Source organism: Notolepis coatsorum (genome assembly GCF_963971535.1).
Source record: "Notolepis coatsorum genome assembly, chromosome: 19".
Taxonomy (NCBI): Eukaryota; Metazoa; Chordata; class Actinopteri; order Aulopiformes; family Paralepididae; genus Notolepis; species Notolepis coatsorum.
Window position 1 is genome coordinate 3,942,390 of NC_140183.1, and position 26,899 is coordinate 3,969,288.

The 26,899-nt window shown below is 43.5% G+C and overlaps 2 protein-coding genes across 2 annotated transcripts in view; both read left to right on the forward strand.

The window, feature by feature from the left end:
• LOC311246223 (lipid scramblase CLPTM1L-like) overlaps nucleotides 1–7,905 on the forward strand; it is a gene marked incomplete at both ends in the record, with an annotated part of 30,649 nt that extends 22,744 nt beyond the window's left edge. Inside the window, 4 exons of the mRNA XM_084336345.1 lie at nucleotides 1,520–1,554; nucleotides 2,202–2,257; nucleotides 3,220–3,264; nucleotides 7,765–7,905. Of these exons, the coding sequence (XP_084192471.1) occupies nucleotides 1,520–1,554; nucleotides 2,202–2,257; nucleotides 3,220–3,264; nucleotides 7,765–7,905 (277 nt within the window). The remainder of the gene's footprint in view (nucleotides 1–1,519; nucleotides 1,555–2,201; nucleotides 2,258–3,219; nucleotides 3,265–7,764) is intronic.
• A 389-nt stretch (nucleotides 7,906–8,294) lies between these two features.
• The window catches only part of ptk2ab (protein tyrosine kinase 2ab), a gene marked incomplete at its 5' end in the record, with an annotated part of 181,706 nt that continues 163,101 nt past the window's right edge, over nucleotides 8,295–26,899 (forward strand). The window contains 2 exons of the mRNA XM_084335922.1: nucleotides 8,295–8,315; nucleotides 20,136–20,370. Of these exons, the coding sequence (XP_084192048.1) occupies nucleotides 8,295–8,315; nucleotides 20,136–20,370 (256 nt within the window). The remainder of the gene's footprint in view (nucleotides 8,316–20,135; nucleotides 20,371–26,899) is intronic.

Sequence of the window (26,899 nt, forward strand, 5' to 3'; positions counted from 1 at the left end):
TTATAGAACGTTAGGGTGTTTATAGAACGTTAGGGTGTTTATAGAACGTTAGAGTGTTTATAGAACATTAGGGTGTTTATAGAACGTTAGGGTGTTTATAGAACGTTAGTGTGTTTATAGAACGTTAGGGTGTTTATAGAACGTTAGGGTGTTTATAGAACGTCAGGGTGTTTATAGAACGTTAGGGTGTTTATAGAACGTTAGGGTGTTTATAGAACGTCAGGGTGTTTATAGAACGTTAGGGTGTTTATAGAACGTTAGAGTGTTTATAGAACGTTAGTGTGTTTATAGAACGTCAGGGTGTTTATAGAACGTCAGGGTGTTTATAGAACGTTAGAGTGTTTATAGAACGTTAGAGTGTTTATAGAACGTTAGAGTGTTTATAGAACGTTAGGGTGTTTATAGAACGTTAGAGTGTTTATAGAACGTTAGTGTGTTTATAGAACGTTAGAGTGTTTATAGAACGTTAGGGTGTTTATAGAACGTTAGGGTGTTTATAGAACATCAGGGTGTTTATAGAACGTCAGGGTGTTTATAGAACGTTAGTGTGTTTATAGAACGTTAGAGTGTTTATAGAACGTTAGGGTGTTTATAGAACGTTAGGGTGTTTATAGAACGTTAGTGTGTTTATAGAACGTTAGAGTGTTTATAGAACGTTAGTGTGTTTATAGAACGTTAGAGTGTTTATAGAACATTAGGGTGTTTATAGAACGTTAGGGTGTTTATAGAACGTCAGGGTGTTTATAGAACGTTAGGGTGTTTATAGAACGTCAGGGTGTTTATAGAACGTTAGGGTGTTTATAGAACGTTAGGGTGTTTATAGAACGTTAGAGTGTTTATAGAACGTTAGGGTGTTTATAGAACGTTAGAGTGTTTATAGAACGTTAGGGTGTTTATAGAACATTAGGGTGTTTATAGAACGTTAGGGTGTTTATAGAACGTTAGGGTGTTTATAGAACATTAGGGTGTTTATAGAACGTTAGGGTGTTTATAGAACGTTAGGGTGTTTATAGAACATTAGGGACCTCATTAACCCTTTCACTGCCACACGACAGCCTGTTAACCCTTTCACTGTGACAATACAGAGGGTTAGCCCTTTACTACTATCACACAACCGACGGCGATGCTCCATCATTAGCATCATTAGCTCCGCGGCGGATGCGGCGCTAATGATGCTAATGATGGAGCATCGCCGTCGGTTGTGTGATAGTAAAGGGCTAACCTTCTGCCGTGTGGCAGTGAAAGGGTTAAGGTTTACAAACAGTAAAAAGCTCAGACTGACACGGCTCTCAACTCCGTGCCAATCACAGGGAAGCTGAGAGACAGAACACAGCCAATGAGAGACAAGGAGTGTTGTTGTTGTATTGTGTGGAATATCTTAATTTCTTCTCAGAATGAATAGACAATTATCATCAGATGTGTTTGATTAGGCTACACAGCATTATGAAATAGCTGTTTCTGTAGGGTCAACATAGTTTTTAATCCTACTAATCCTGCTGTGTTGTTGTTGTGTTGACAGCTACTATTCCTGGCTAATCAACACCCTAGTGACTGGTAAGTTTATACACTGTTAAACCTTGTCAGAAGGTTAGAATTTGACTGGTAGAGGGCGGCTGAGTGGCACAGTGGGAAAGGCGCTCGCCACTAACGCAGGAGATGCTGGTATCGAGCCCAGCTCTCGGCGTTGCTACCGGCTTGGCCGGCCGTCACACTAACACAATTGGCAGTGTTAGAGGGTGGGAAAGCCGGTGGGTGGGGATTGGACGTTGTGGACAGCGACTCCTACAGGTCGGTTGGGTGACACCGGTGCGGCGGAAACAGGAAGTGTCGGGGGCAGCGTGAGCCTTGAGTCCCACGCATTACTCCTCGCCACTGAGAGTTCGAGCTGTCTGGTGAAAAGATGCAACAGGCTGCCTCCTCGTGTACCGGAGGGGACACGTGATGCAAGGCTTCTATCCTCACTACAACCGACCAGTGGGAGGCATAGTCTAGCAACGTTCAAGACAGGGGAGGGGAGAATTGGAAATACGAAATTGGGATGGGAGAAAAATAGAAAATGGGGAGAAAAAGTGGATAAAAAAAAAAAACTCCTCTCCTCTCCTCTCCTCTCCTCTCCTCTCCTCTCCTCTCCTCTCCTCTCCTCTCCTCTCCTCTTCTCTTCTCTTCTCCCCTCCTTTTCTCCTCCCCTCTCCTCCTAACAGGAGTCTATGCCTTGGGCTTCTTGTCCATGGCTCCTCAACTGTATATCAACCACAAAGTGAGTCCTTCATAGCACAGCTGCTAATATATACAGTAGCATGCATTATTATGAACACCACAGACGAAACGTACTTACACTAATCTATATATGAACTTATATGAATAGTTATTTAAGCTACCTTAGAAGTCAGGCGGCTGGGTGGTGCAGCGGACATTGCGCTCGTCACCAACGCAAGAGACACCGGGTTCGACTCCGGCTGTCGGCGTTGCCTCCGGCTTGGGCCGGCCGTCAAACTAATTAAATTGCGGGTGGAAGTCGATGGGTGGTAATCTGGACGTTGTGGACAGCGACTCCTACAGGTCGGTTGGGGGACACCTGCACAGCAGAGACAGGAAATGGCGGGGGTAGTGTGAGCCTCCCACACGTTACACCTCGCCAATGAGAGTCCGCGCTGGCAGGTGAAAAGATGTGACAGGCTGCCTCCTCGTGTACCGGAGGGGACACGTGATGCAAGGCTTCTATCCTCCCTACAACCGGCCAGTGGGGGGCATATGCGAGCAACGTTCAAGACAGGGGAGGGAAAAAGTGGCACAATGGAATTAGGATGGGAGAAAAATGGAAAAGGAGGAGAAAAAGTGGATAAAAAAAAGCTACCTTAGAAGTCGAAGATCAATGTATGTAATATCAATATTTATCAATTATTTATCTTGACTGAAATGTACAGTAGCTTATATATTGTTCCCTTATCTCTCTCTTTTAAATAACTTCTCTAAGGACATTTATATAGCCACCTTTTCTTGCATTAATGTTTTATTGACAATTATTATTTTCTTATTTATTTATCAAATGTGCACTTGCTTCCTAATCCAAGATGGCCAGTGGCAGTTTATTTTGAAAATCAATGTATACTCCACAAACCTCTCTTTGTCTCTCTGTCTCTCTGTCTCTCTGTCTCTCTCTCTCTCTCTTTCTGTCTCTCTCTCTCTCTCTCTCTCTCTCTCTCTCTCTCTCTCTCTCAGTTGAAGTCAGTGGGTCATCTGCAGGGGACTGTTTTGATGTACAGAGTGAGTACAGTGGACTCTAGTTCAGTGCTCCCTAAGCTGTGGGTCCTAGAGGAGGGTCCCAGGGGGTCCCCAGCTAAATGAGGAATAGTGTCATTTCACTGTTAATTCATTCACTGCCACATGACAGCCGGTTAACCCTTTCACTGTGACAATACAGAAGGTTAGCCCTTTACTATCACACAACCGACGGCGATGCTCCATCATTAGCATCATTAGCTCCGCATCCGTGTATCCGCGGAGCTAATGATGCTAATGATGGAGCATCGCCGTCGGTCGTGTGATAGTAAAGGGCTAACCTTCTGTCGTGCGGCAGTGTAAGGGTTAATTCATTCTCTAGAGGTTAGTACAGGGAGATAATAATAAAGGTTTCAATCTCTCCCCTGCTACCCCCCACACACACATCTACGTGGAATTATGTAAGGGATAATGCATAGCTACGAGGTCATTGTCGCAAAATAATTGACCGACACGGAGTTTAGAACACAGAGGCGCCGCGCCGAGTTCAATTAAAGGTAAATTATTTTGCGACAATGACCGAGTATAGCTATACATTATCCCGCTTATTACATGGCTAACTTACTAACAATATACCTAATTCATTTTACACCATCGACAAGACGAGATCAAATGCAGATGCAGTTGTTCTGTGGCTCCTCCTCCAACGCCGGCAGCCGGCAGGTGTGTGGTCTGATTACCTGATGAGTGCAGCTGTGCACATGCTGAGCTTAGCTTTCGTGACTGCGATCAAAATGCTTGATTGGTGATTGGTCAATAGCGCTGTGTTACCCGTATCAGCGGTCATTATTGCGCGTTGCCCATGGCAGCGGTCAGTTATCGAGAAATAATTCACCGCTGTCAGGGACAACCGAGCGCTATTGACCAATCACAATCAAGCATTTTGGCGAATGTTAACACTTTCCGTGCCACTCACGAGATTTCTCTGGTTTTTTTATAGGTGGTTGCTAGCCACTCACGAGATTTCTCTGGTTTTTTTATAGGTGGTTGCTAGCCACTCACGAGATTTCTCGCATTTTTCTTTTTTGCGATCTGAAAAATTATTGCATCACCCGAGTATAGCCGAGGGGCGCCGGCGATCACTGTGGAAAAAAGCGCCCCCTGTCGTCTCCCAGATGACATAAGTGATTTTGGAATGGACTCAATGAAAATGAATGGGGAAAAAAATCCGGTACTCCACATTTTCCAGTTCACCGATCTAGCCGGGGTTACCACAGTTCATTCTGGAACCTCAGATCCCCGCGGATCATGGAGATCTACTGTGTCGCGTTGGATCCATACACGTATAGATTTTTTCGAATGGTGATCAGGAATTGGAATATACCAGTTGGATACCATCTGATGTCAGGTAAGGACTCTATGTTATCAGTGTTAGGATAATCAGAGTAAGTTTGATGAAGTTATAAGCTGTTTTGTGAAATGTCTTCTTTCGGTTTCACTGTAAAAGTCCGTGAGGAAATCAACGGGGCGATTATCCGCGCGCGGCCGTAATGTGCTTGCGTGCACGTATAATATTGATCATCTAACGTTTATTTGAAAACGATTCATAAAAAGGCAGACGAATATCAACGTTGTGGAATATTCCACTAAAAGACGATTTTCATAGAATGCTCCAGAATTAGCTGTTTTTTATATCAAAACGGGGGCTTTTCTAAATGCTCTAAAACGGAAACGACGCGATAAAAAAACAATCTGCCTTGACAGCACTGACTGGAAAATAGTCTTTGATAATGCGATGGGCAGATTAGACACATAGCCATAATTTAAAACATAGATTAGGCGATATTAACGTTAACATTGGCGCCGATGGTGGCATTCAGCCGGTAAAACGGAAAACCAGGCGTGGCGCTCAAAGTGTAACGCCATGTAATAAGATAAGATAAGATATAATTGTATTGTTCCCTTTGGGGAAATGTGGGCATCATAGCAGCATGGAGGAGTGGGGGCGGGGTATGGGCATACACGTAGGTAATAAAACTAAACAATATAACTGAATATAAGAATATGATTAAATAAGCAGTGTAATCAAAGGTGCAGATGAGGGTCTGTATGCCCGATCAGTTATATTGTATGTTAAAATAAATATGGGCAATAAACACTTATACACACTGAATATATACTATCAGTAAGTAAAGTATACAGTATACACAGGTGCAGTATACATAGTACCCTAACTGGCGTGACACATACGCCATACATTATACGTTGTAGTCCATGCAGTTTAGGTGGTTAGAGTCAGACACACTTAGGCTGTGTCCCAATTCTCCCCATGGCCCTACGGCTTGGCCCTACCCCTCATCTTGGAGTGCCCTCGATGGGAGTCACCCTTCAGAGCGGAGCCACAAGGGGTGAATTGCACTACGAAATGGGACAGCACTAAGCACTCAGTTGCCGACAGTGTAATGACACAACTCACCCACGCGTGTTTACATTACTTACAGGCAGCTTACATCAGAAGGACCATGAAGCTTGCTCAGCATACCATGTAAATTATAACGAATGTCTTCAGTGTTTATGCTTGTATATAAAAAGGTTTTTGGTATCAAACTCTTGACATTTTGTGTTGTTATTTTGTAGCACAAGTTTAATCAAATGTTAGTCAGGTTCTTTATACAGTATCTCTATACAGTATGTCAGTCAAATAGAAAATGAATGGGTGAGACTATAATAAAGCATAGTACTACATGGTATTGCATGGTACTACATGGCAGTATAGCGTACTACATGATACAACAGAATATGACCATGGTAGTACAGGGTATTAATTTACCCCTCCCCCCCCCCCACCCAATACAGTACCCACACTATTGTTCTGGCATTTTGTCAACCATGCGTTGAAACAGGGCCAAGAAGCTATCTGTTTTCCTCCCCCTCAAATGTATATACTCTATTTTAGAAACTCTCTCTTAAACAGTATTGTAAATTTGTATATTATCTTGTATGTCATAAATATCTGGATGTAACAGTACTGTTTATCTGTATGTCATAAATGTTATGATGAATTGAAAATGGGGGACCCTGATGTAAACAAGACGAAAGTCTTTCTCTGGTCTGCATCCCAATTGTGTGTATTGAGCCGTACTGTATTGGACCCATTCTGCAATCTGTTAATAAAATCCAATCAATCAATCCCATAGGCAAAGCGAGACGCTTCACCAGTAATCATATAACTAGGGTTATAGGATTACCACAAATTCGCGATTTTTTATTGGTTTGTCATGACAAACCAATTACATAACATATGTGTAAAGAACTAACATATTCCAGTTGACTGTATATATTTTTAATGATTCGTTACGAAGAAATCAATACTTCCATTTGTCTAAATTACTGGTACCGCTCCGCCATTTTCTTTTTCTTTAAATTAGCGAAAGGTTTGCAGTGCATTCTGGGGAAAACCATCTCTCCCTTCTCTCCGAGCCTGCATCGCGGCACACTTCCTCTGAAGCCATATTTGGAGGGCTGGAACGTCACTACCCCTTGATCCAAAAAGAAATGGGACAGCCCTACACTTCACGGGAACGCGCAAAACGGAGCCGTAAGGCCAGGCCATAGCGCGAAGGGGAGAATTGGGACGCAGCATTAGTGATCCTAGTAATTCTGGAGTTTGAATTGATCTATCTCAAATTCCGCCCTCTTTTCTTAATCCTCCAATCACAACTGTTGCTCTCCTCGGACAAACAAAGTTGGTTTTCTGTCAGCTATTGATAGTAGCAAAAACTGCAACAGAAAATGAATGTGGGTCCATTCAGAATGTTTATGTGGTCAAATTGAAAACATCTATAGTAGTTGTGGAATTCTGGATCACATCTCACATCTCCTCAAAATCTCCTCAGATGGGGTCGCTGGGTCCAAATCTTATCAGATGGGGTCCGACTCCCTGGGTCAAAATCTTGTAGGTCCCTGGAACTAAATGTGATGTGTATCTATTCAGGGTCCTTGAGGGTTTAAACTTAGGATACCCAGTTCTACTGTAGTTGACTGCTATCTCCATCCCTTCCCCCATCAACCCTCATTCAAAGTCTGACTAGTGGGGACAATTAACACTAGTTATTACGGGTGTCATCAAATCTATCAATAATTGATATTCACATTATTTTTAAATGACATAAAAAAATTAATCTGGTGTTTTTTCCTTTTGTTTTCACGGTGTAGTACAAGTGTGCAACCATACGGGGGCACCATTGTATCATTCTAGCTCTCTTGCTCCTACAGGGGAAGAAGGAGGCATTTCCTCTCCTGTTCCATGCACTGTTTACTGAGCGGGAAATGTTTGAAAAGAAAAGTTATGAGGAAAAGATTTCGAAGAAGTTTAAAAAAAAACTAACAGTAACTATTGACTAATAATTTCTGCTTGTGTTTCTCTCCTCTCCTCTCCTCTCCTCTCCTCTCCACTCCTCTCCTCTCCTCTCCTCTCCTCTCCTCTCCTCTCTTCTCCTCTTCTCTCTTCTCCTCTCCTCTCTTCTCCTCTACTCTCCTCTCCAGGCAGTCAACACCTTCATTTCAGACCTGTGCTCCTGCTTCCCCCACTCCTCCTCTTCCTCTCCTTTCTTCTCCTCCTCCCACCAGCTCTCCTGCTTCAGAGACGAGCTCTTCTTCCTCCTCTATCTCTACCAGCGCAGGTAGCACTCCAATAATAATAATAATAATAATAATAATAATAATAATAATACACTTTATTTGTATAGCACTTTTCATACAAGAATTGCAGACTAAAGTGCTTCACAGCAGTGATGTAGACACAAAATAGACATAGGCATACAATTTGCTTTAAATTGGCCTAATTATAAAATGAGAATTTATTAAAAAAAAAAATTAAATCTATAAAAACGATATAGTCATAATAGTTTTCTGTGTTAAAATGTCGAACCGGTTCCTGCACAGATCCAACCCATATCCAGGGGTGTAAAGTACTTGAGTAATTGTATTTCATTACAATACTTAAGTACTGTTTTTGTGTGCGTTGCCAAACTTGCCACAGTCCTCATCAGTCTTCCTCACTGTCCATTTCAACCATGAGGAAGACTCGGGAGCAGGTGGGTGTGTTGGCTCGAAAATATTTCTTAAATATGAGCAAGCATTCTGCCTATGATGGATTGAGAGGACACTGCAACGTTACACTTGTTAATTATTAGATGATTAGATTTCTACGTGGACACACTTGTCACTTTCCTCACATTTATCTTTTAGTTTGTTTGCATTCAGTTGGTTGTTGAAGAACTAATGGAATCTCTGTCCGATTAGTTCCTCAATAAATAGCTTGTTGTAGCATTTACATAGAAGTGGCGTGGAATGCAGAGCCTTTGGACTGAGGTTCTGCCTGCCAGCTGCTGTTACGAAAATAGCTCAGAAAGCCAGCGTCTGGGCGGAGACACTGGTGGGATTTTAATGCCAAAATGGATACCAAAATTGCAGTGTGCCGGCCGATTCTTATCGACACACCCCCCCTGCTGCGCCACCACACCCATCTCGCCGCAGACGGGTTAACGTTGAGCCACGGAATTACCCAACTGGCCCAAGCGGAAGATAATTCACCATGTGCCCTGCGCCAGCACCTGCACCAGACTTAGGCCGGCAGCGTGAACATAAAGCACATTGTGTGATTTCACATCCAAAGTCATTTGAAGGAAAGCAACACCACACAATTAAATTCATCTAATTTAGTAGAGCATTTGGGCGAACATACATAAGTCAAGTAGCGGCAACACTAATGTGTATATTTCTGGTTTTCCAAAGTCTGGATTCACACAACATCAAAACATCCCCGTCAATCAATCAATCTGACAAGCTTGGAGCAAAACGTGTGCCTTCTAACGTGTTTATCATAGTTACATTTTAGAGTTATCCTCACAGAAATCTCAATGAGCCCTTTGTTGACCAGCATTCTGTATCTGTGCTTTCCCCCCCAGGCTGTTTGCCTCCAGGGCCAGAGGAAGAGATGCTGGAAGCCACAGCAAGAAAGTCAAAACACACTGAGAACGAGACCAGGAAATCACAGAACCACGGATGGATGGATGGATGGATGGATGGATGTGTAAGAACTCAGAGTCTCAGGGGGGGGGGGGGGGGGGGGTCAAAGCGATGTCAGCCTTCAAAAGGAAAGCTTTGTATGAGTGGAGGTCGGATTATTTTTTTTAAATGGGTGATCATATTTTACTGGATGGAGTTCTTAGTGCCGGATCAGTCAGAGAGGAAGTGCTGCCACTTCCCAGGAGGTGAATGATCGGACTCTGATGTAGATGACACACATTGGTACATAACTGTACAACTATACAAAAAGTGGTCACTTCCTGTTGACTTTAAAGGTAAACGAATTACCCTTAGAATGGGTATGGGTGGATGGATGGATGGATGGATGGATGGATGGATGGATGAATTATAAGCAATGAATCAATGAAAAAACGAAGTTTTTGAGTTTATGATAAAGTGTCTGTGACTGAAGGACTTGAAAGAGTGCTTTTTCCTAATGCTTCAAGTGGCACAAAGACACACAAAGATCCATTCAAATATTTGTAGAAAGAACTGAATGTAAGACTGACTAGTGCATCTAGACTAGCCACAGATAGACAGAGATTTGTCCAGGTTGGTCCATGTTGCTGCCTCTTTGAGATGAGCACTAGGGATGTCCCGATCCGATCATGTGATTTTCAGAAGATCGGGATCGAAAAAAAAATATATATATATATCAGAATTTTTTTTTATTTATTTATTTTTAACTTTTTTTTTTCATTCAACAAACATGACCATGTTCACGTCTTAAACTCATACTGAGGCCTTAGTTTTGGTTTTAAATTGCATATCATCATTCATTTATTTATTGTCACACAGAGCAGAAGAATTTTGCCAAAACAAACGCATTTCCTTTGATTTAATTATACATCAAATGATTTATGTCAAGGACGAGGGACATCCACTAGTTGCAGAACTTGCAGTCACCTGATTTTTACAGACGATGGCGCCATTGCTCTCATGAAGCAGCAGGTTGGAGGCGGAGTTTTTAGATTACTCCGGTTGCAATGCCTCGCTTGAATGAAGTAAACTTTTCACCTGGAATTTTTAATTTTTTTTTATCTGAATCGGGAAACATCAGTATCGGTAGATACTCAAAATCACATGATCGGGATCGGATCGGGACATCCCTAATGAGCACCATTCTAAAGCATTACTGTTCCACTAGGACACTAGGTTTACATGATCATGTAATGTTCTAATATAGGCATTTTCACTGTGCACTGTGCATTAGAGTGATCCTGGCTAATTCCTGGAAACGGCGTTATGGAGCGATATGTGAATTTTGCTAAATGCGTTCGTGTTGCTCACCTGGATACGCTACTGTTTCCAAATCAAAGGTATATAATAGGTATTATGTTTCATCATGAATGCATCAAAGGGGGGGGGGGGGGGGGGTCGTTTTTTGATGCTCTGATCGCCATCAACGGCATTCGTTTTGAATACTACATACGTTGATCGGCTGGATCGATATGAAATCATTGTAGGATCAAGGTGGAATTGACGTCAGATAGTCCTTACCTTTGATCAGGGTTATTCCAAAAAGCATATTTCAATTGTCTGATCGCGATTTCCAGTATTGATGTCCATCGGGTCCCCGACATAATCTGGCACAACACATGCATCGAGTGTCCTGGAAAGCGGTTCAAAGTGCTCGGGTGAAGGGCGGCTAAGTGGCGCAGTGGGCAAGGCGCTCGCCACTAATGCAGGAGATGCTGGGTTCGAGCCCAGCTCTCGGCATTGCTACCAGCTTGGCTGGTCGTTCATACTAACGCAATTGGCAGTGTTAGGGGTGGGAAGCTGGTGGGTGGGGATCAGACGTTGTGGACAGCGACTCCTACAGGTCGGTTGGTGCGCCTGCGCAGAAGAATCAGGAAGCAACGGGGGCGGCGTAACCCTCCCACGCAGACCCTCGCCGCTGAGAGATCGCACTGTGCAAGTGAAAAGATGCGACGGCTGCCTCCTCGAGTACCGGAGGGGACACGTGATGCAAGGCTTCGTCCACATTGCAGCCGGCTTGTGGGAGGCATGGCCTAACAACGTTCGAGACAGGGGAGGGTAGAATTGGACAATACGAAATTGGGATGGGAGAAAAATAGAAAATGGGAGAAAAAGTAGATAAAAAAAAAAAGTGCTCGGGTGAAGCGATTCACATGGCTTGGTCTAAATTCTCCGCCCGGACCATATACGATGTAACACACAGTGTGAAATAAGGTTTCAAAGGGTAAGCGATACTGCCACCTAGCAGGATTTGGCCGGTATTGCACTCTCTGCATCTCAGAATGAGTCCCAATGACAACACGAGGTCCGTGAGAGGGTATCGATTATTAAAATCGAAAAAACTATGAAAACACGATATTTCTCTGGTTTTCGGGGGTTCTGGCGCTCAACCACTGGCGAGATAATCCAGAGAAATCTCGGGTCTGGCGCAGAAAGTGTTAAATTAGTAAAAATATGTTTTCAGCAGGTTTCTTTTATTCTATTGCACAATATTTTTTACTTAGTTTTAGACCGTGGAACAGAGAGCCCCGCTCTACTCATTGAGCTACACAACACAGAGAAGATAGCCACATGTGTAGAAGACAGCAAACATCATTACAGGCAAACCACAATACAAAGCAGATGTTAAAATGTATTTCCTGCTGTTGTAAAGCAAGTGGGCTGGACATGAATGCAATGTTCTCCAGCTCCTCTTGACCAATCTCTGTTTGTCTGTAGCTCTGAGATCATCGTGGCAAACAGAAACAGGATCCTTATATTTAACCCTTCAGAACACAGGGTTCAATACGAGATGTTAACCCATGTTTAGGGCTGTACCGAATGTCATTTTTTAACATTCTAAGCTTCTATTGAAGTATTCGAACGAAGCTTTGAATGTCTATAAAAAAAAAAGAATTTCATAAAAAAAAATATATATATATATATATATATATATATATATATATATATATATTTTTTTTTAACTAAATCCTCAATTTGAATAAAGTGATTAGTCTGATTAAATTAGTCTTTTTCTTTTATTAAATCAACTTTCTTTATCAGTTTCGTCAACATAAATAATCCAATAAGGGCACGGTTGGTATGAACGTGATGGTGACGTCTTATAGTTTAATATTATAATATTAGTGTAGCCTAATCTTTAACTGCAACTGTGAAGAAAACCCCCATTGGTTTAAACAGATTGAATAGACGGGGGAAGATAAAAACAAATTTAAAATGTATTAAAAACTTAAAATTCAAATGTTGATTTAGAATTCGAATGTCAACATTATGATCGAAGCTTCGAAGCATTTGGTACAGCCCTACCCATGTTCCATACAAAGATGGAGGTTGGAAACTCCTTGTTGGGATTTTGGAGTTACTGTACGACTTGGAAATACAGAGGGAGAAAGCATAGATATGTCAAATGCAGGGACGTGCACAGGACTTTAGAGGGGCAGGTGCTCAAAGACTGAAAAGGGCACTACACTTGTGTGTATATATTAACCGAGCGCGCATAGCGCGCAAGCACGATTTTTAAGGGCCCTTTTCGGGCGGGGGGCCCCCTTTTTATGTTTTTTGGGGGGTTTTGGTGATCAAATATTGAATATTGAACTATAATAATCAGTGCAGGAGCTCACTTATCCTTGAAAGACACTTTTATCACTGACTTAAAAGGCCCATACATCTCCATAAATGTTCAGGGGGGAGGGAATAAGTGCTTACCCTACAGACCCCAAGAAGTGCTGTATATTCTGTATTGTTTAATATAAATGCATTTTTTATTCCAATCCCGATTTGTATTTGAGATTCCCAAATCCCATCGGACTTGACTTCTTCATGTCCCTCAATGAGTGTAATACCAGCATTCAACTGTATGCGCCACAGCGGTTTCTATCATCATCATCATCACCACCCACGCTATGCATAAAATATAGGTCCGCGGAGAGGCACGCTGAGGAGGCCGTGCAAACTGCAATGGAATATGGGGCATCTCTCTCTCTTTACCTAATATTTTGATTATATCCTGACATTTTTCTTTTGGAAGGGCAGTCTATATGCGTAACGGTAAAAAAAAATCAAAAAAATCAAAAAGGGCACTTTTTTGATGAGGCTCAAAAAGGCAGGTGCTCAAGCACCCCTTGGCCTCTATGTGTGCACGTGCCTGGTCAAATGTGTAGTTCATCTACACGACCTGTGGCAGGTTTTTGAGCACAAAAAGTGTTGAATGAGGCAACCACACTGGTACTGAAGAGAAGCTCACTCCAGTCTCTTTCTAAAGACCAAAACAATGTTGTTTTGTGTTTATAGTGTATGTTTAGATAACTGCATTTCTGAAAAGTCGGAGTTGAGAGATCATGCCTTGAGAGTTTCCTACTTGGAAGTCGGACTGAGTGTGAAGGTCATTCCGTTGCCTTTTTCCTTAGGTCAGATTTTTCCTAGTTCCCACGTTAGTGGAATGCACCATTAGTGTTGCTGTTTAACACTGCTTCAGAGGTCAGTGATACAGTCCAGCTATCAGCCAACATGTTATAGTGATACAATCCAACATGTTATAGTGATACAGTCCAACTATCAGCCAACATGTTATAGTGATACAGTCCAACTATCAGCCAACATGTTATAGTGATACAATCCAACTATCAGCCAACATGTTGTAGTGATATTATAAGATGGTATAATGATATTTCATCATTATGGAAGGTCATGGTCTATGTTTAAAATAAATAAACGTGGGGCGCTCCAGTAGCACACCTCATAGCGCGCTGAGTCGCGAAGCGGTCGTCCCGGGTTCGTTTCCCAGACCCGGTGGCCATATGTCTTCCCCTCTTCTCCTCCCGCTTCACCCTCTCTCCTGCGTGGCCAAGAAAATGCTGTCGGTCCTGCGCGACCAAGAAAAAGCGAATAAAGATAATAAAAAAAAAAAAACATCCCTTTTGTCATGCTACATCTGTCTGCTCCCTCTGTCTGTCTGTGCTTGTGTGTGTGTGTGCACGTGTTTGTGTGTGTGTTTATCATGGCGCGATCACTAGGCAACCAAACAGACAAATCACATGTAACAATGATAGTATCTGTGGTCGGTTGGTTTCTGCTTTTAATCACCTGTGAGTGATGATGGGTGTGTGTACGGATGCATTCCTAGGAAGAACTATGCTATGTTTAAATAGATACAGTAGGTCCAACCAGAGTGCAAATGTAACAGTAACGTGCAATAGTAATGTACAATGTACAGGTAATTAAACTGGGTATAAAATATATAAATTAGTACTACTGAGTGTAGAGTTCAGAGTCATACAGTATGGGTGACAGAGCCTAGGATCATGTAAGCAATGGAGTCAAGCGTTGTAAAATTGTAAAGCGCTTTGGATAAATTATATGGTATGGTACAGTATGGCTGTCAACGAGTTCAGAGAGATGACAGCTGAGGGAAAGAAGCTGTTCCTGAGTCTGCTTGACTTGGAGCGGAGGTTCCTGTAGCGCCTCCCGGAGGGGAGGAGGGCAAACGGTCCATGATCGGGATGAGAGGTGTCCTTGACAATGCTGCACGCCTTCCTCAGACACCGTTTGTGGTGGATAGACTCAATTGCAGGGAGTGGTGTACCAGTAATCTAGGCGGCTGGGTGGCGCAGCGGACATTGCGCTCGTCACCAATGCAAAAGAGGCACCGGGTTCGAATCCGGCTGTCGGCGTTGCCTCCGGCTTGGGCCGGTCGTCATACTAACTCAATTGGCAGAGTTAGCGGGTGGAAAGTCGATGGGTGGTAATCTGGACGTTGTAGGACAGCGACTCCTACAGGCCGGTTGGGGGACGCCTGCACGGCAGAGACAGGAAATGGCGGGGGGTAGTGTGAGCCTCCCACACGTTACACCTCGCCAATGAGAGTCCGCGCTGGCAGGTGAAAAGATGCGACAGGCTGCCTCCTCGTGTACCGGAGGGGACACCAGTGATGTAGTAAACGATGGACTCCAGTCAGTTGAACTCCAATGTTGAATTATTCCATTGTTCATAATATTGTTTCCATACAGTCATAGCACTGCTGCCTGCACTACAACTAGCCTCAACCCGCTAGTTTTTTCTTTTTTCGAGGCCCCCCTTCTCGCGAGGCCCAGTGCAACCGCACTGCTCGCACACCCCTAGCGGCGGCCCTGCGTATGACCAGGTGGCACCCTTGTTGTGATTGTTATGTTATAGTCTAGAGCTACACTGCACCCTTGTTGTGATTGTTATGTTATAGTCTAGAGACCTGCTGGTGAAGACCTGGAGACACTGACCTGCTGGTTAAGACCTGGAGACACTGACCTGCTGGTTAAGACCTGGAGACACTGACCTGCTGGTTAAGACCCGGAGACACTGACCTGCAGGTTAAGACCTGGAGACACTGACCTGCTGGTGAAGACCTGGAGACACTGACCTGCTGGTGAAGACCTGGAGACACTGACCTGCTGGTTAAGACCTGGAGACACTGACCTGCTGGTGAAGACCTGGAGACACTGACCTGCTGGTTAAGACCTGGAGACACTGACCTGCTGGTTAAGACCTGGAGACACTGACCTGCTGGTTAAGACCTGGAGACACTGACCTGCTGGTTAAGACCTGGAGACACTGACCTGCTGGTGAAGACCTGGAGACACTGACCTGCTGGTGAAGACCTGGAGACACTGACCTGCTGGTGAAGACCTGGAGACACTGACCTGCTGGTTAAGACCTGGAGACACTGACCTGCTGGTGAAGACCTGGAGACACTGACCTGCTGGTGAAGACCTGGAGACACTGACCTGCTGGTGAAGACCTGGAGACACTGGTCTTGCTCACAAAGTACTGCTCAGACCTACGCTCGGCTGACGACAACTGCTCCTGCTCTCTCCTCGTCGGTCTGACTTCCATGCCCCTGTATATATGCTGGACATTACGAGAACCTCCTCTGTCTATCGATCACTCTATTAAATATACCCATATTGTTTTTTTTTTTTTTTTTTATCCTCTCTTTCTCCAATTTTTTTTCCTCTGTTTTCTCCCCCTCCCAATTTAGTCGTTGTGCCAATTTCCCCCCCTCCCCTACCTGTTTGTTATGCGCATGTTCTCCTACTGGTCGGTATAGCCACCTGACCGCCCCTCCCATATTGGGTTTTGCTCAGTTCTGCCTACCATGTCTCCTTGCCTGCACATTGGGTTCCAACCACAACCGTGATACTACATCCACACTGTGATTATTGTATTGTAAATTAGAGCTATTTATTGTTGTTTCTGCTGCTATTGTTATGTTTTTTTTGCGTGCCATTTCTGTTGCTTTTTTGGACTGAGGCTGGCTGAGGAGCCAAGACACAATCGTTTTACTCCATGCTGATCAGTGATCAATACAATCTGAATCTGGTATCCTGTGACATATAATATAATGCAGTTTCTGTAAAAGGCCACTAGAGGGCGTATGGAGAGTGTATACCTGCAGATGGAAGCACACACATCGGTTTGCATTGAAGCAGCTCACTGACAAAACCACAGTGGCTTTTCTCTGCAGCTTAGTTCAGTTTTATTATTCAGTCGATTTCTCATTCATATCACAACGGGGATGTGATCATCTTTCCCAGATGATTCATGATGATGTTCCAGAGCCAACATCTGTCATTTCTTGGTCCTATAGACTTTTGTTTCATATAATAACAGTATAACATTCCACTCGGTCTTTGCAAAATCATGGTGTCTGTGCATCTCAAGGATAAAGAAAAGGAGATTTATTACCTGCATATGTTGTCAACTGTATATATATATGTGTATATATAAATCTGTTAAATATGAAGTTTCAGAGACATGGATTAAGCCTCTAAACATACGGTAGGCTTAGGGTTAGACAGAGAGATGAAGACAGACAGACAGCTGTACGGTAGGGTTAGACAGAGAGATGAAGACAGACAGACAGCTGTACGGTAGGCTTAGGGTTAGACTAGGGATGTCCGATATTATCGGCCGATATTGGCATTAAAATGTGATATCGGAAATTATCGGTATCGGTTTAAAAAAAAAATATATATATATATTTATATATATATTTATTTACCCAGGCACATTCAGATTTTTTTTATTGTCAAAAGTATGCATAATGTAATGTTGTGTTAATTCCACGACAAGAGATAGTAATGTTAATTACCTGAAATTATTCTGTTTTTTGGGGGGGGGGGGGACCCTGCATATATCGGTATCGGTTGATATCGGTATCGGAAATTAAGAGTTGGACAATATCGGTATATCGGTATCGGTATAAAAGCCAATATCGAACATCCCTGGGTTAGACAGAGAGATGAAGACAGATAGCTGGCAGTTGCAGCCAGGCCATGTGGCAAAGACAAGCAAATATTGTAGAAACCTTGGACTTTTTTTTAATCACATGTGTCCTAATCTCATTGGTGGATTCAAATAAAGCATTTAAACTATGTGCATGCTGCACGTGTCTGTGTGTGTAGGCTGGTCAGTGGAATGTTGGGTGTCTGAAACAATAGGAACATAGAGATCTCTTGACAACATCGCTGTGTGTGTGTGTGTGCGTGTGTGTGTGTGTGCGTGTGTGTGTGTGCGTGTGTGTGTGTGTGAGTGTGTGTGTGTGGTGTGTGTGTGTGTGTGTGTGAGTGTGTGTGTGTGCGTGCGTGCGTGCGTGTGTGTGTGTGTGTGTGTGTGCGTGTGTGTGTGTGCGTGTGTGTGTGAGTGTGTGCGTGCGTGCGTGTGTGTGTGTATGTGTGTGTGTGTGTTTGTGTGTGTGGGTGGGGAGACGTGTCAAGTCATTTGATAACAGAGCAGCTATTGGCTCATCTCAGTGCTCTGTGGTCCCACTATGTGACATGCAAGGAATCTGAAATATATACTGTATAAATATTACAACAAAGTTCTCATCACTCTCAGTCAGGAGTGTGCAAATCCATGTCCTTTTAAAATAAGAAAAAGGAGCCAGTGCATTTAAAACAGGTCCCCTGGTGGACATGCCGTCTAAGTCAAGACATGTTGGACATTTACGGGGGCCAGTTTAGAATTGCAGCCTCCCGTAGGTGCTCTTTGAGAGCGGTTTTAAAGGTGGGTAGGGATTCACATTCCTTTACAGCTGTGGGTAGGGCGTTCCACATTGATGTGGCATAATTGCGAAACGTGTTTAGTCCCTTGTTTGAGCCGAATCTGGGTTGAACATGATTTGTGGAACTCCCTCTGGTGTTGTGGTCGTGGTATTCACTGACCTTTGGGAAGTATTTTGACATGTACATGGGTACCTACCTTGGTCATGTAGTGTATCTTGTAGACCAGGCCCATTGCAAGTTGCTGTACTCTGTCGTCTACTCTAAGCCATCCTAGGTTGTCAAAGTGTGCAGGGGTGAGGTGGGTTTTAGGAGTAAGGTCAAGCAGTAGTCTGCCCAGTTTGTTTTGTGATGTTTGTAATCTTGTTTTTAGCGCCTTTGAGGTGCTTTGGTACCATGAGGTGCAAGCATAGTCGTAGTACCCCTGAATGAGTGCTCCTGTTAGAGTCTTCAAGGTATTCTCGTTTACCAGAGAGGAGATCCGGTACAAGAATCTTGTTCGTTGGTTGACTTTTTTGATTACATTGATTGCCATTTTGTCACAGGAAAGATTTGCCTCTAGGATGGAACCCAGGTAGGTAATTTCATATTTTCTTGTGACAATATTGTCACCCACTGTAACTGAGAAGCCGTCGGTCTTGCTGAGTTTGTTATTTGATCCGAAGAGAATGGACTCTGTTTTACCCAGGTGTAATGATATAGTTTGTTATCAGCGAGCCAGGCGCAGATTCTGCCGAGTTCTGAGCTGAGAGTTTTTTCAACCTGTAACTTGTTCTTGTCAGAGACCAGCAGGGCTGAGTCGTCCACGAACAGGAACAAGTTGCAGTCACAAGCTGATACTTGAAATTCAAACAGAAATCTGTTACTCCTCAATCCTGTCCACTAGGCTGGTTTACTGTCTCTCTCTCTCTCTCTCTCTAGCTGGTTTGATTGATTGATTGATTGAATTGATTGAAAACTTTATTAACAGATTGCAAAATGGGTACAATACAGTACAGCTCAATACACACAATTGTTAAGGGGATGCAGACCAGAGAAAGACTTTCGTCTTGTTTACATCAGGGTCCCCCATTTTCAATTCATCGTAACATATATGACATACAGATAGACAGACTGCTACATCTATAGACATTTATGACATACCAGATTTACAAATACAGTACTGTTTGTGATACAAAAAGAGTCTAAAAAAGAGAGTATATACATTTGACGTAGAAACTGTACATTGGAGGAGGTTGGGTAGATGGGGTGGGTTGGGTAGGTGGGGTGGGGGATCTGTACATTGGAGGTGGTTGGGTAGGCGGGGGTGGGGGAAACTGTACAACTGTACAAGCAAAACTGTACGTTGGAATATCGACAAAACCTTACTTGGTCCCAAGAAGAGGGTCTCGTGTATTATTGGGTTAGGACATTTACTGATGTAAACAAGACTGATGTAAACAAGACGAAAGTCTTTCTCTGGTCTGCATCCCCTTAACAATTGTATGTATTGAGCTGTACTGTACAGTACTGTACCCATTCTGCAATCTGTTAATAAAGTTTTCAATCAATCAATCAATCAATCAATCAATCAATCAAAACTGTACATTTACAGGGACCAGTTTCGAATTGCAGTCTCCCGTAGGGGCTCTTTGAGAGTGGTTTTAGGCTGGTTTACTGTATCTCTCTCTCTAGCTGGTCATTACCAAGGCTCTGGTCATTACTACCCTAGGCGCCTCTCTCTCTCCCCCTCTGTCCGCTCCCAGTAGTGGACACGTAGGGCGCTACTAGCCTCCTGGACCTGGGTCTGCTTGGGCTGCAGCCATGTTGGAATAGCAGCACCGTCCGTCCAGCCAGCCAGGCGCACTGGAGCTCCACGACCGAGCACGGCGCTGTTGTGTGACCGAGAGACAGACCGACCGAACGGGATCCAGGGAGCCAGCCTCTGCTGCTCTAATAATAACAACAACGGGAATACAAGAAGAAAAAGCCACACCTGGCTGGAGGAAGAAGAAGGAAACCGGGCTGTGCTTGGAACCGGAGAGAGGCGGGTCCCCGGTGCGTAAGAAGAGTGAGTATTGTGGACGTGATGGTTGTTGCACCGGGCGGGTTATTATGGGATATGAAATGTGTGACTATATAGCCCCACCACCACCACCACCACCGTTAGCTGAACTAGCTTAGCATTGAGGGGGTAACATGAAGAGACAAACAATGGGGGGTTGGCTGGCATCGTTACACACACACACACTGGGTGTTTTTTTGGTTGGGGTGGTGATGATGATGATGTGAGTGAGGCCAGCAGCACCGCAGATCAAAATAATAATGGATCGTTTTGGACACACACACACCACCATGGAGTGATCTGTATTCCTGGCGAGCAGTGAGTGAGTGCTGCAGTGGCCCAGCAGAGAGCTGCCCTCCTCTCTCTCTCAAGCCTGAGGTCCTTCTCTCTCTCCAACACAACACTGTAGCTGAACACACACACACACACAGATATACAATGTTGCACAAAAAGAAGAGAGAGAGAGACACGATTCACAAACAAGGCGATACAAACAAACCGTGCCAACTTGGGATTGCTTTGCTGCCCTGTTCTGACCAACATATTGTTGGTTTGATTGATTGATTGATTGAACACTTTATTAACAGATTGCAGAATGGGTACAGTACAGTACGGCTCAATACATACACTTGTTAAGGGGATGCAGACCTGAGAAAGACTTTCGTCTTGTTTACATCAGGGTCCCCCATTTGGTGTAGGGCAGGCCCTCTGAAATGTATTAAAGATAGTGAAGAAGGCCTATAGCTTTCAGGCCACTAGAAATGGCTAATACTTTAGTTTTGCCTAACGCAGTAGGGTCCATATCTATGCCTAGTTTTTGTAGCTTATAATGCTCACTATGAATTGAAATTGGGGGACCCTGATGTAAACAAGACGAAAGTCTTTCTCTGATCTGCATCCCCTTAACAATTGTGTGTATTGAGCCGTACTGTATTGTACCACTTCTGCAATCTGTTAAATAAAGTGTTCATTCATTCATTCATTCATTCATTCATTCATTCATTCATTCATTCATTCATTCATTCACAAATTATATATGTTTACAACTGAATTTTCCACAACACTACTGTAGAATACAGTGTCATTGGTTTGAAGTCCTAGTGGATTTGTCCAGAAAGTATGTGGTAGCCCCCCCCCCCCCCAAATCAAATTCCAGGTGGTTTGTTGACGAGTTGCCGTGCCATTAGCTCTTTCTTTTTAAAATTATTATCATTATTATTTTTGACAACAACTCTCATTCATTACTTTTATTTTTTTAAAGATATATTTTTAGGGCATTTTATTGACAGGACAGTTTGGAAATTGGGGAAGAGCGATAGATGGGGAGGACATGCAACACATGTCCTGGGCCGGATTCGAACCCAGGACGTTGCGATTACCACCGGGGCGCCCCCAACTCTCATTCATTACTAATAGAGACCCCTGTATCCCTGCCGTTCCCCCCCCCCCCCCCCCAATGTTGTCCTGCTGCAGTTGGTTGGTTCAAGTGTGTTTTTTTCTACTGAGACGCTACATAATCGCATTTAGAAAATTAGGCTTTTTGAAAAGGGCTACAATTGTCTATGAAATACCGATACGATCAGTTCCATCTAGTAAATGATTCACGACTGTTGACTTATACTACGACGATATAGATTTGACCATTTTATAACTATGAGGGATATCGTACCAGATCACTGTGGTCAGGTGAAGGAGACACTGAGTGAAGAATCTGTGTCAAATGAAGGTATTGCAGAATTATTATCATTATATTGTGTGGCTCAGGTGTTGTGATGACATCATACTGACAACAGCTCTTTGATGATTCCCAGCATTTCCAACAGCTTTTTTACTCTTAAAGCTGCAGTAGGCAACTTCTGAGAAATGAGCAAGAGTCAGTTTACCTGCCCAGCAGAAATAGAGCCAGCTCTGACTGCATCTCTTTTCAAGCCAATGCACGGGGGGGGGGGGGCAACAAAGGTTTTCCACAGACAGCTCCCTGCATCAATAACTAATCAGATGTTTTTGGCCTGCCATGGTAAGCTCACTTTTGCTAATTTCTCCGAAGTTGCCTACTGCAGCTTTAATCAGAGTTTCTCTCACCTTGTGAGTCTAACCCAAAAAAGTTAGATGTTACGACGGGGCTAATTCATTAATTTATGACTTCATGGAAAGATTGTGACATTTATATGATGTAAAACCATCTGTAAGCCTGTACGTTAACTCTTTCTCTGCCACGCTGGGAACGGGATCTGGCTATGTGCTGCCACGCATTAAACCAATGGAGTCGCTCACCTTGTTTGCAGGGCTATAACTATATTCTATATTATAGCTATGGATGCAATACTATGGCCCATTTGACATCGAGTATCTATCGTTCAAGATGTGAAAAAGGAATATTTTTTCCATCCATACATTATCGTTTTATACCGTGGTGAATATAAGTATGGTTTTAGAGCGGTTTAGGGTAATTCCTGGGAGGCTAGTAATAGCCTGTGACGCATATTATACTTAATCCATTGGCATTTCGTCCCTATACACGCTACAATAAAAAATTCAAATGCATATGATCGGTATATTATGTTCCATGCATGAAAGGGGGGGCGGTCGTTTATGATTAATTGATTGTCAATAACGGCATTCGTTAGTACAACAACATACTTTGATCAGGGCGAAGGCTATGACAACAATGGACAACCAAGCTGAAATTGACGTTAAATTGCTCTTACCTGTGGCCAATGATAATCCAAAAAGAATATTCCAATTATTTGATTGCCATCTGCTAGATCGTTTGGCCCACGCCATAACCCCCCACCGTATAATGAATCCGGTGTGGGATTGACGATTCAATGCGATCGAGTGAAGATCTTGATCCACGTTACAAGACAACTCCTCCCGGATGACTTTCAGTGACGGACAGCCCCATACACAGAGATACAAAGGGAGTGCAACATCGTCCGCATGCCACTAGGTGGCGGTATAGGACCGTTGCGATCTCAGACACATTGCAACACAGTCCCACAGCATACCAGCAGGATGAATTATGAATGGCAGTGGCGAATAAAAGAAATAACGATTCAATGAATGAATGAATGAAAACTTTATTTAACAGATTGCAGAATGGGTACAATACAGTACGGCTCAATACACACAATTGTTAACACTTTGACTGCCGGGAGCCGTCTTTAGACGTCTTTGCTGGCCATGCTAAAGTTGCCGGGGGACGCTGTACGTCGTCTTTATATCAATATTTCAAAAATCTGCGATCGGATTCATAATGTCCCTCCGCTGGCCTGAGATACACCAGCAGGACCCACTGAGCTCTCTGGCGGTTCAGGAGCGCCATCTGGTGGCCGATCGCGCAACCGCTTAACAGGAAGCGCAGTAGAGGTTGTGCTAGATGTCCGTATTGCTTCCGGCCACTCAGGATAGGTTCCGGCACTCTAGCTCGTCACACTACATAGCGATCGATTGCCAATAACTCGATAAACAACATGATTTGGACGTATATACCATTATACAAGCTGGAGATGGACCGGGTAATAATATATCCCATAATGATAAAATTTCTACTCAACGATGATCGCCCAACGGCGCGCGGAGACTGGGGTGAGTTTCAGCGTGTAACGTTACCGTCTTCGATAATAACTGATATTATCAACATTTGACCCACATTAGATGATTGGTATAACGCTGCCCACGGAATTATAAACGCCCCCTCGCCCATCCGGTCAACATCAGATGACGTGTAGTAACTTCTAGAAGTACGTCTAGTTGGAATTTTTTATATCGCGCTGATTGCCATCAAACTGTATTTCATCATCAATATAATGCATTTGGGGCTATATATCACGTTCTGGAGAAAGCTGCAGAAAGAGATGAAAACATACTTATACATTAGACCATACTTTACTATGAATATGTGAATGAAAAAGTTTAACGTTGCTACACAATGAACAATACATATAGGACTTTGAATGGGCCCTAATAATGGCAATGTAGCAATAGAATTTAAAAAGTTATAGCCCTGCAAAGAAGGGGACTTTCTCCATAGACAAATAGCGCTGGCAATCTATGGTATATCATTAATTTAACCTTAGGCAACCAAAGTGTTAAGGGGATGCAGACCAGAGAAAGACTTTTGTCTTGTTTACATCAGGGTCCCCCATTTTCAATTCATATCGACATTTATGACATACACAACATACATGACATTTATGGCATAGGGACATACATGACATACAGGTATTTAGTACTGATACATTTGTGACATAAACGGTATTCAAATATACAGTACTGTTACCCATAGATCCTGACGGAGTATATACATATGATGGGGAGGGGACTGTACATTAGGAGGGGGTGGGTGGGAGAGAAATATACATACGGTGGGGAGGAGACTGTACATTTGGAGGGGGTGGGTGGGTGTGAGAGAAATATACATACGGCGGGGAGGGGACTGTACATTAGGGGGGGGTGGGTGGGTGGGTGGGAGAGAAATATACATACGGCGGGGAGAGAATATATACATGCGGTGGGGAGGAGACTGTCTATTAGGAGGTGGTGGGGGCATTTACGGTGGCCAGTTTCTAATTGCAGCCTCCCGTAGGTGCTCTTTAAGAGCGGTTTTGAATGTGGGTAGGGATTCACATTCCTTTACAGCTTTGGGTAGGGCGTTCCACATTGATGTGGCATAATTGCGAAACGTGTTTAGTCCCTTGTTTGAGCCGAATCTGGGTTTTACATGATTTGTGGAGCTCCCTCTGGTGTTGTGGTCGTGGTATTCACTGACCTTTGGGAAGTATTTTGAGTCGTATAGTGTATCTTGTAGACCAGGCCCATTGCAAGTTGCTGTACTCTGTCGTCTACTCTAAGCCATCCTAGGTAGTCAAAGTGGGCAGGGGTGAGGTGAGTTCTGGGGGTAAGGTCAAGTAGTAGTCTGACCAGTTTGTTTTGTGATGTTTGTAATCTTGTTTTTAGCGCCTTTGAGGTGCTTTGGTACCATGAGGTGCAAGCATAGTCGTAGTACCCTTGAATGAGTGCTCCTGCCAGAGTCTTCAGGGTATTCTTGTTTACCAGAGAGGAGATCCGGTACAAGAATCTAGTTCATTGGTTGACTTTTTTTCTTATTACATTGGATGCCATTTTGTCACAGGAGAGATTAGCCTCTAGGATGGAACCCAGGTAGGTAATTTCGTCTTTCCTTGTGACAATATTGTCACCCACTGCAACTGAGAAGCCGTCTGTCTTGCTGAGTTTGTTATTTGAACCGAAGAGAATGGACTCTTGTTTTGCCCATGTGTAATGATAGTTTGTATATAACTACTAGTTTGTCAATAACGTATATGGTTGGCGTTCAACGATTGGCGGGTAACGCGTATTAAATCGTTGTTGGCGGCCATTGAGTTAAAGGTAAAATCCACCCTAAAACAGAATTGACATTGTACTATTTCTGTGATCGTGGACATCAGAGCATCACAATTTTTATCTGTGATGCCATCAAGTGATACGTCTTGGAGTTCTTCTAAGAAGTTTCCCAGTATCTCAGTAAAATCACTACCGATCGTGTGCTATTACTCTGTCTCTGGAGCAGCTCCGGGGTTTGTCTCTTAACCCTTTCACTGCCACACTACAGAAGGTTAACCCTTTACTATCACACTACCGACGGTTACCGTCGGTAGTGTGATAGTAAAGGGTTAACCTGCTGTTGTGTGGCAGTGAAAGGGTTATAACCTTCTGTGTATTGTCGCAGTGAAAGGGTTAACCATTTGTTAGTGCGGCAGTGAAAAGGTTAATGACATCATCACCAGAGTGTTGTTGTCTCTCTGGCATTCAGCTCGAGGAGAAACGTGTTCATATCCACAACAGTACAGTTCATATCCACAACAGTACAGTTCATATCCACAACAGTACAGTTCATATACACAACACCAGTACAGTATTATAGAAGTAACATAGCCGATGTGAATTCTACTTTAGGGTGGACTTCCCCCTATGAGGCAGGTTCGCGTCTATTCTTAACCCAAACGGTTCATGCGTTTTGCGAATGTGATTGGCCACTGACATTTCTGGTCATGTGACATGTGCGCCCATTTCCGCCTCGAGCAGCAGCAAACCCTAACCCTAACCCTAACCGTTCTATCGCCACGCTCTAAGACAAACTCTAACCGTCCTTAACCAACTTCGAAAGAGCGCCTAAGCTTAACCGGGGAAAGAACTTGCCGTCACACGATTGGTGCGACCAGAAACATCAGTGGCCAATCAGAGCGCAAAACGGGAACGCAGAAGCATGAACCGTTTGAGTTAAGAATACAGGCGGCAGGTTCACCGTGCTAATACCGTTTTGCCAACAGACCACACGGTGGCAAAAGTTCACTCAAGAGTTTCACCAACTAAGACTTTATGATACTATTAGTTATCATTCCAAAGCAGTATGACAACTGTCCCCCCAGGTCAGTTTTTTTCAAGATTCACTCTTGAATTTAAAGTGAATTGCAATGAGTCTCTCTGGAACTAAACTCGCCGATAACAAATGGTGTTAAGCTGCTGCTAGCGA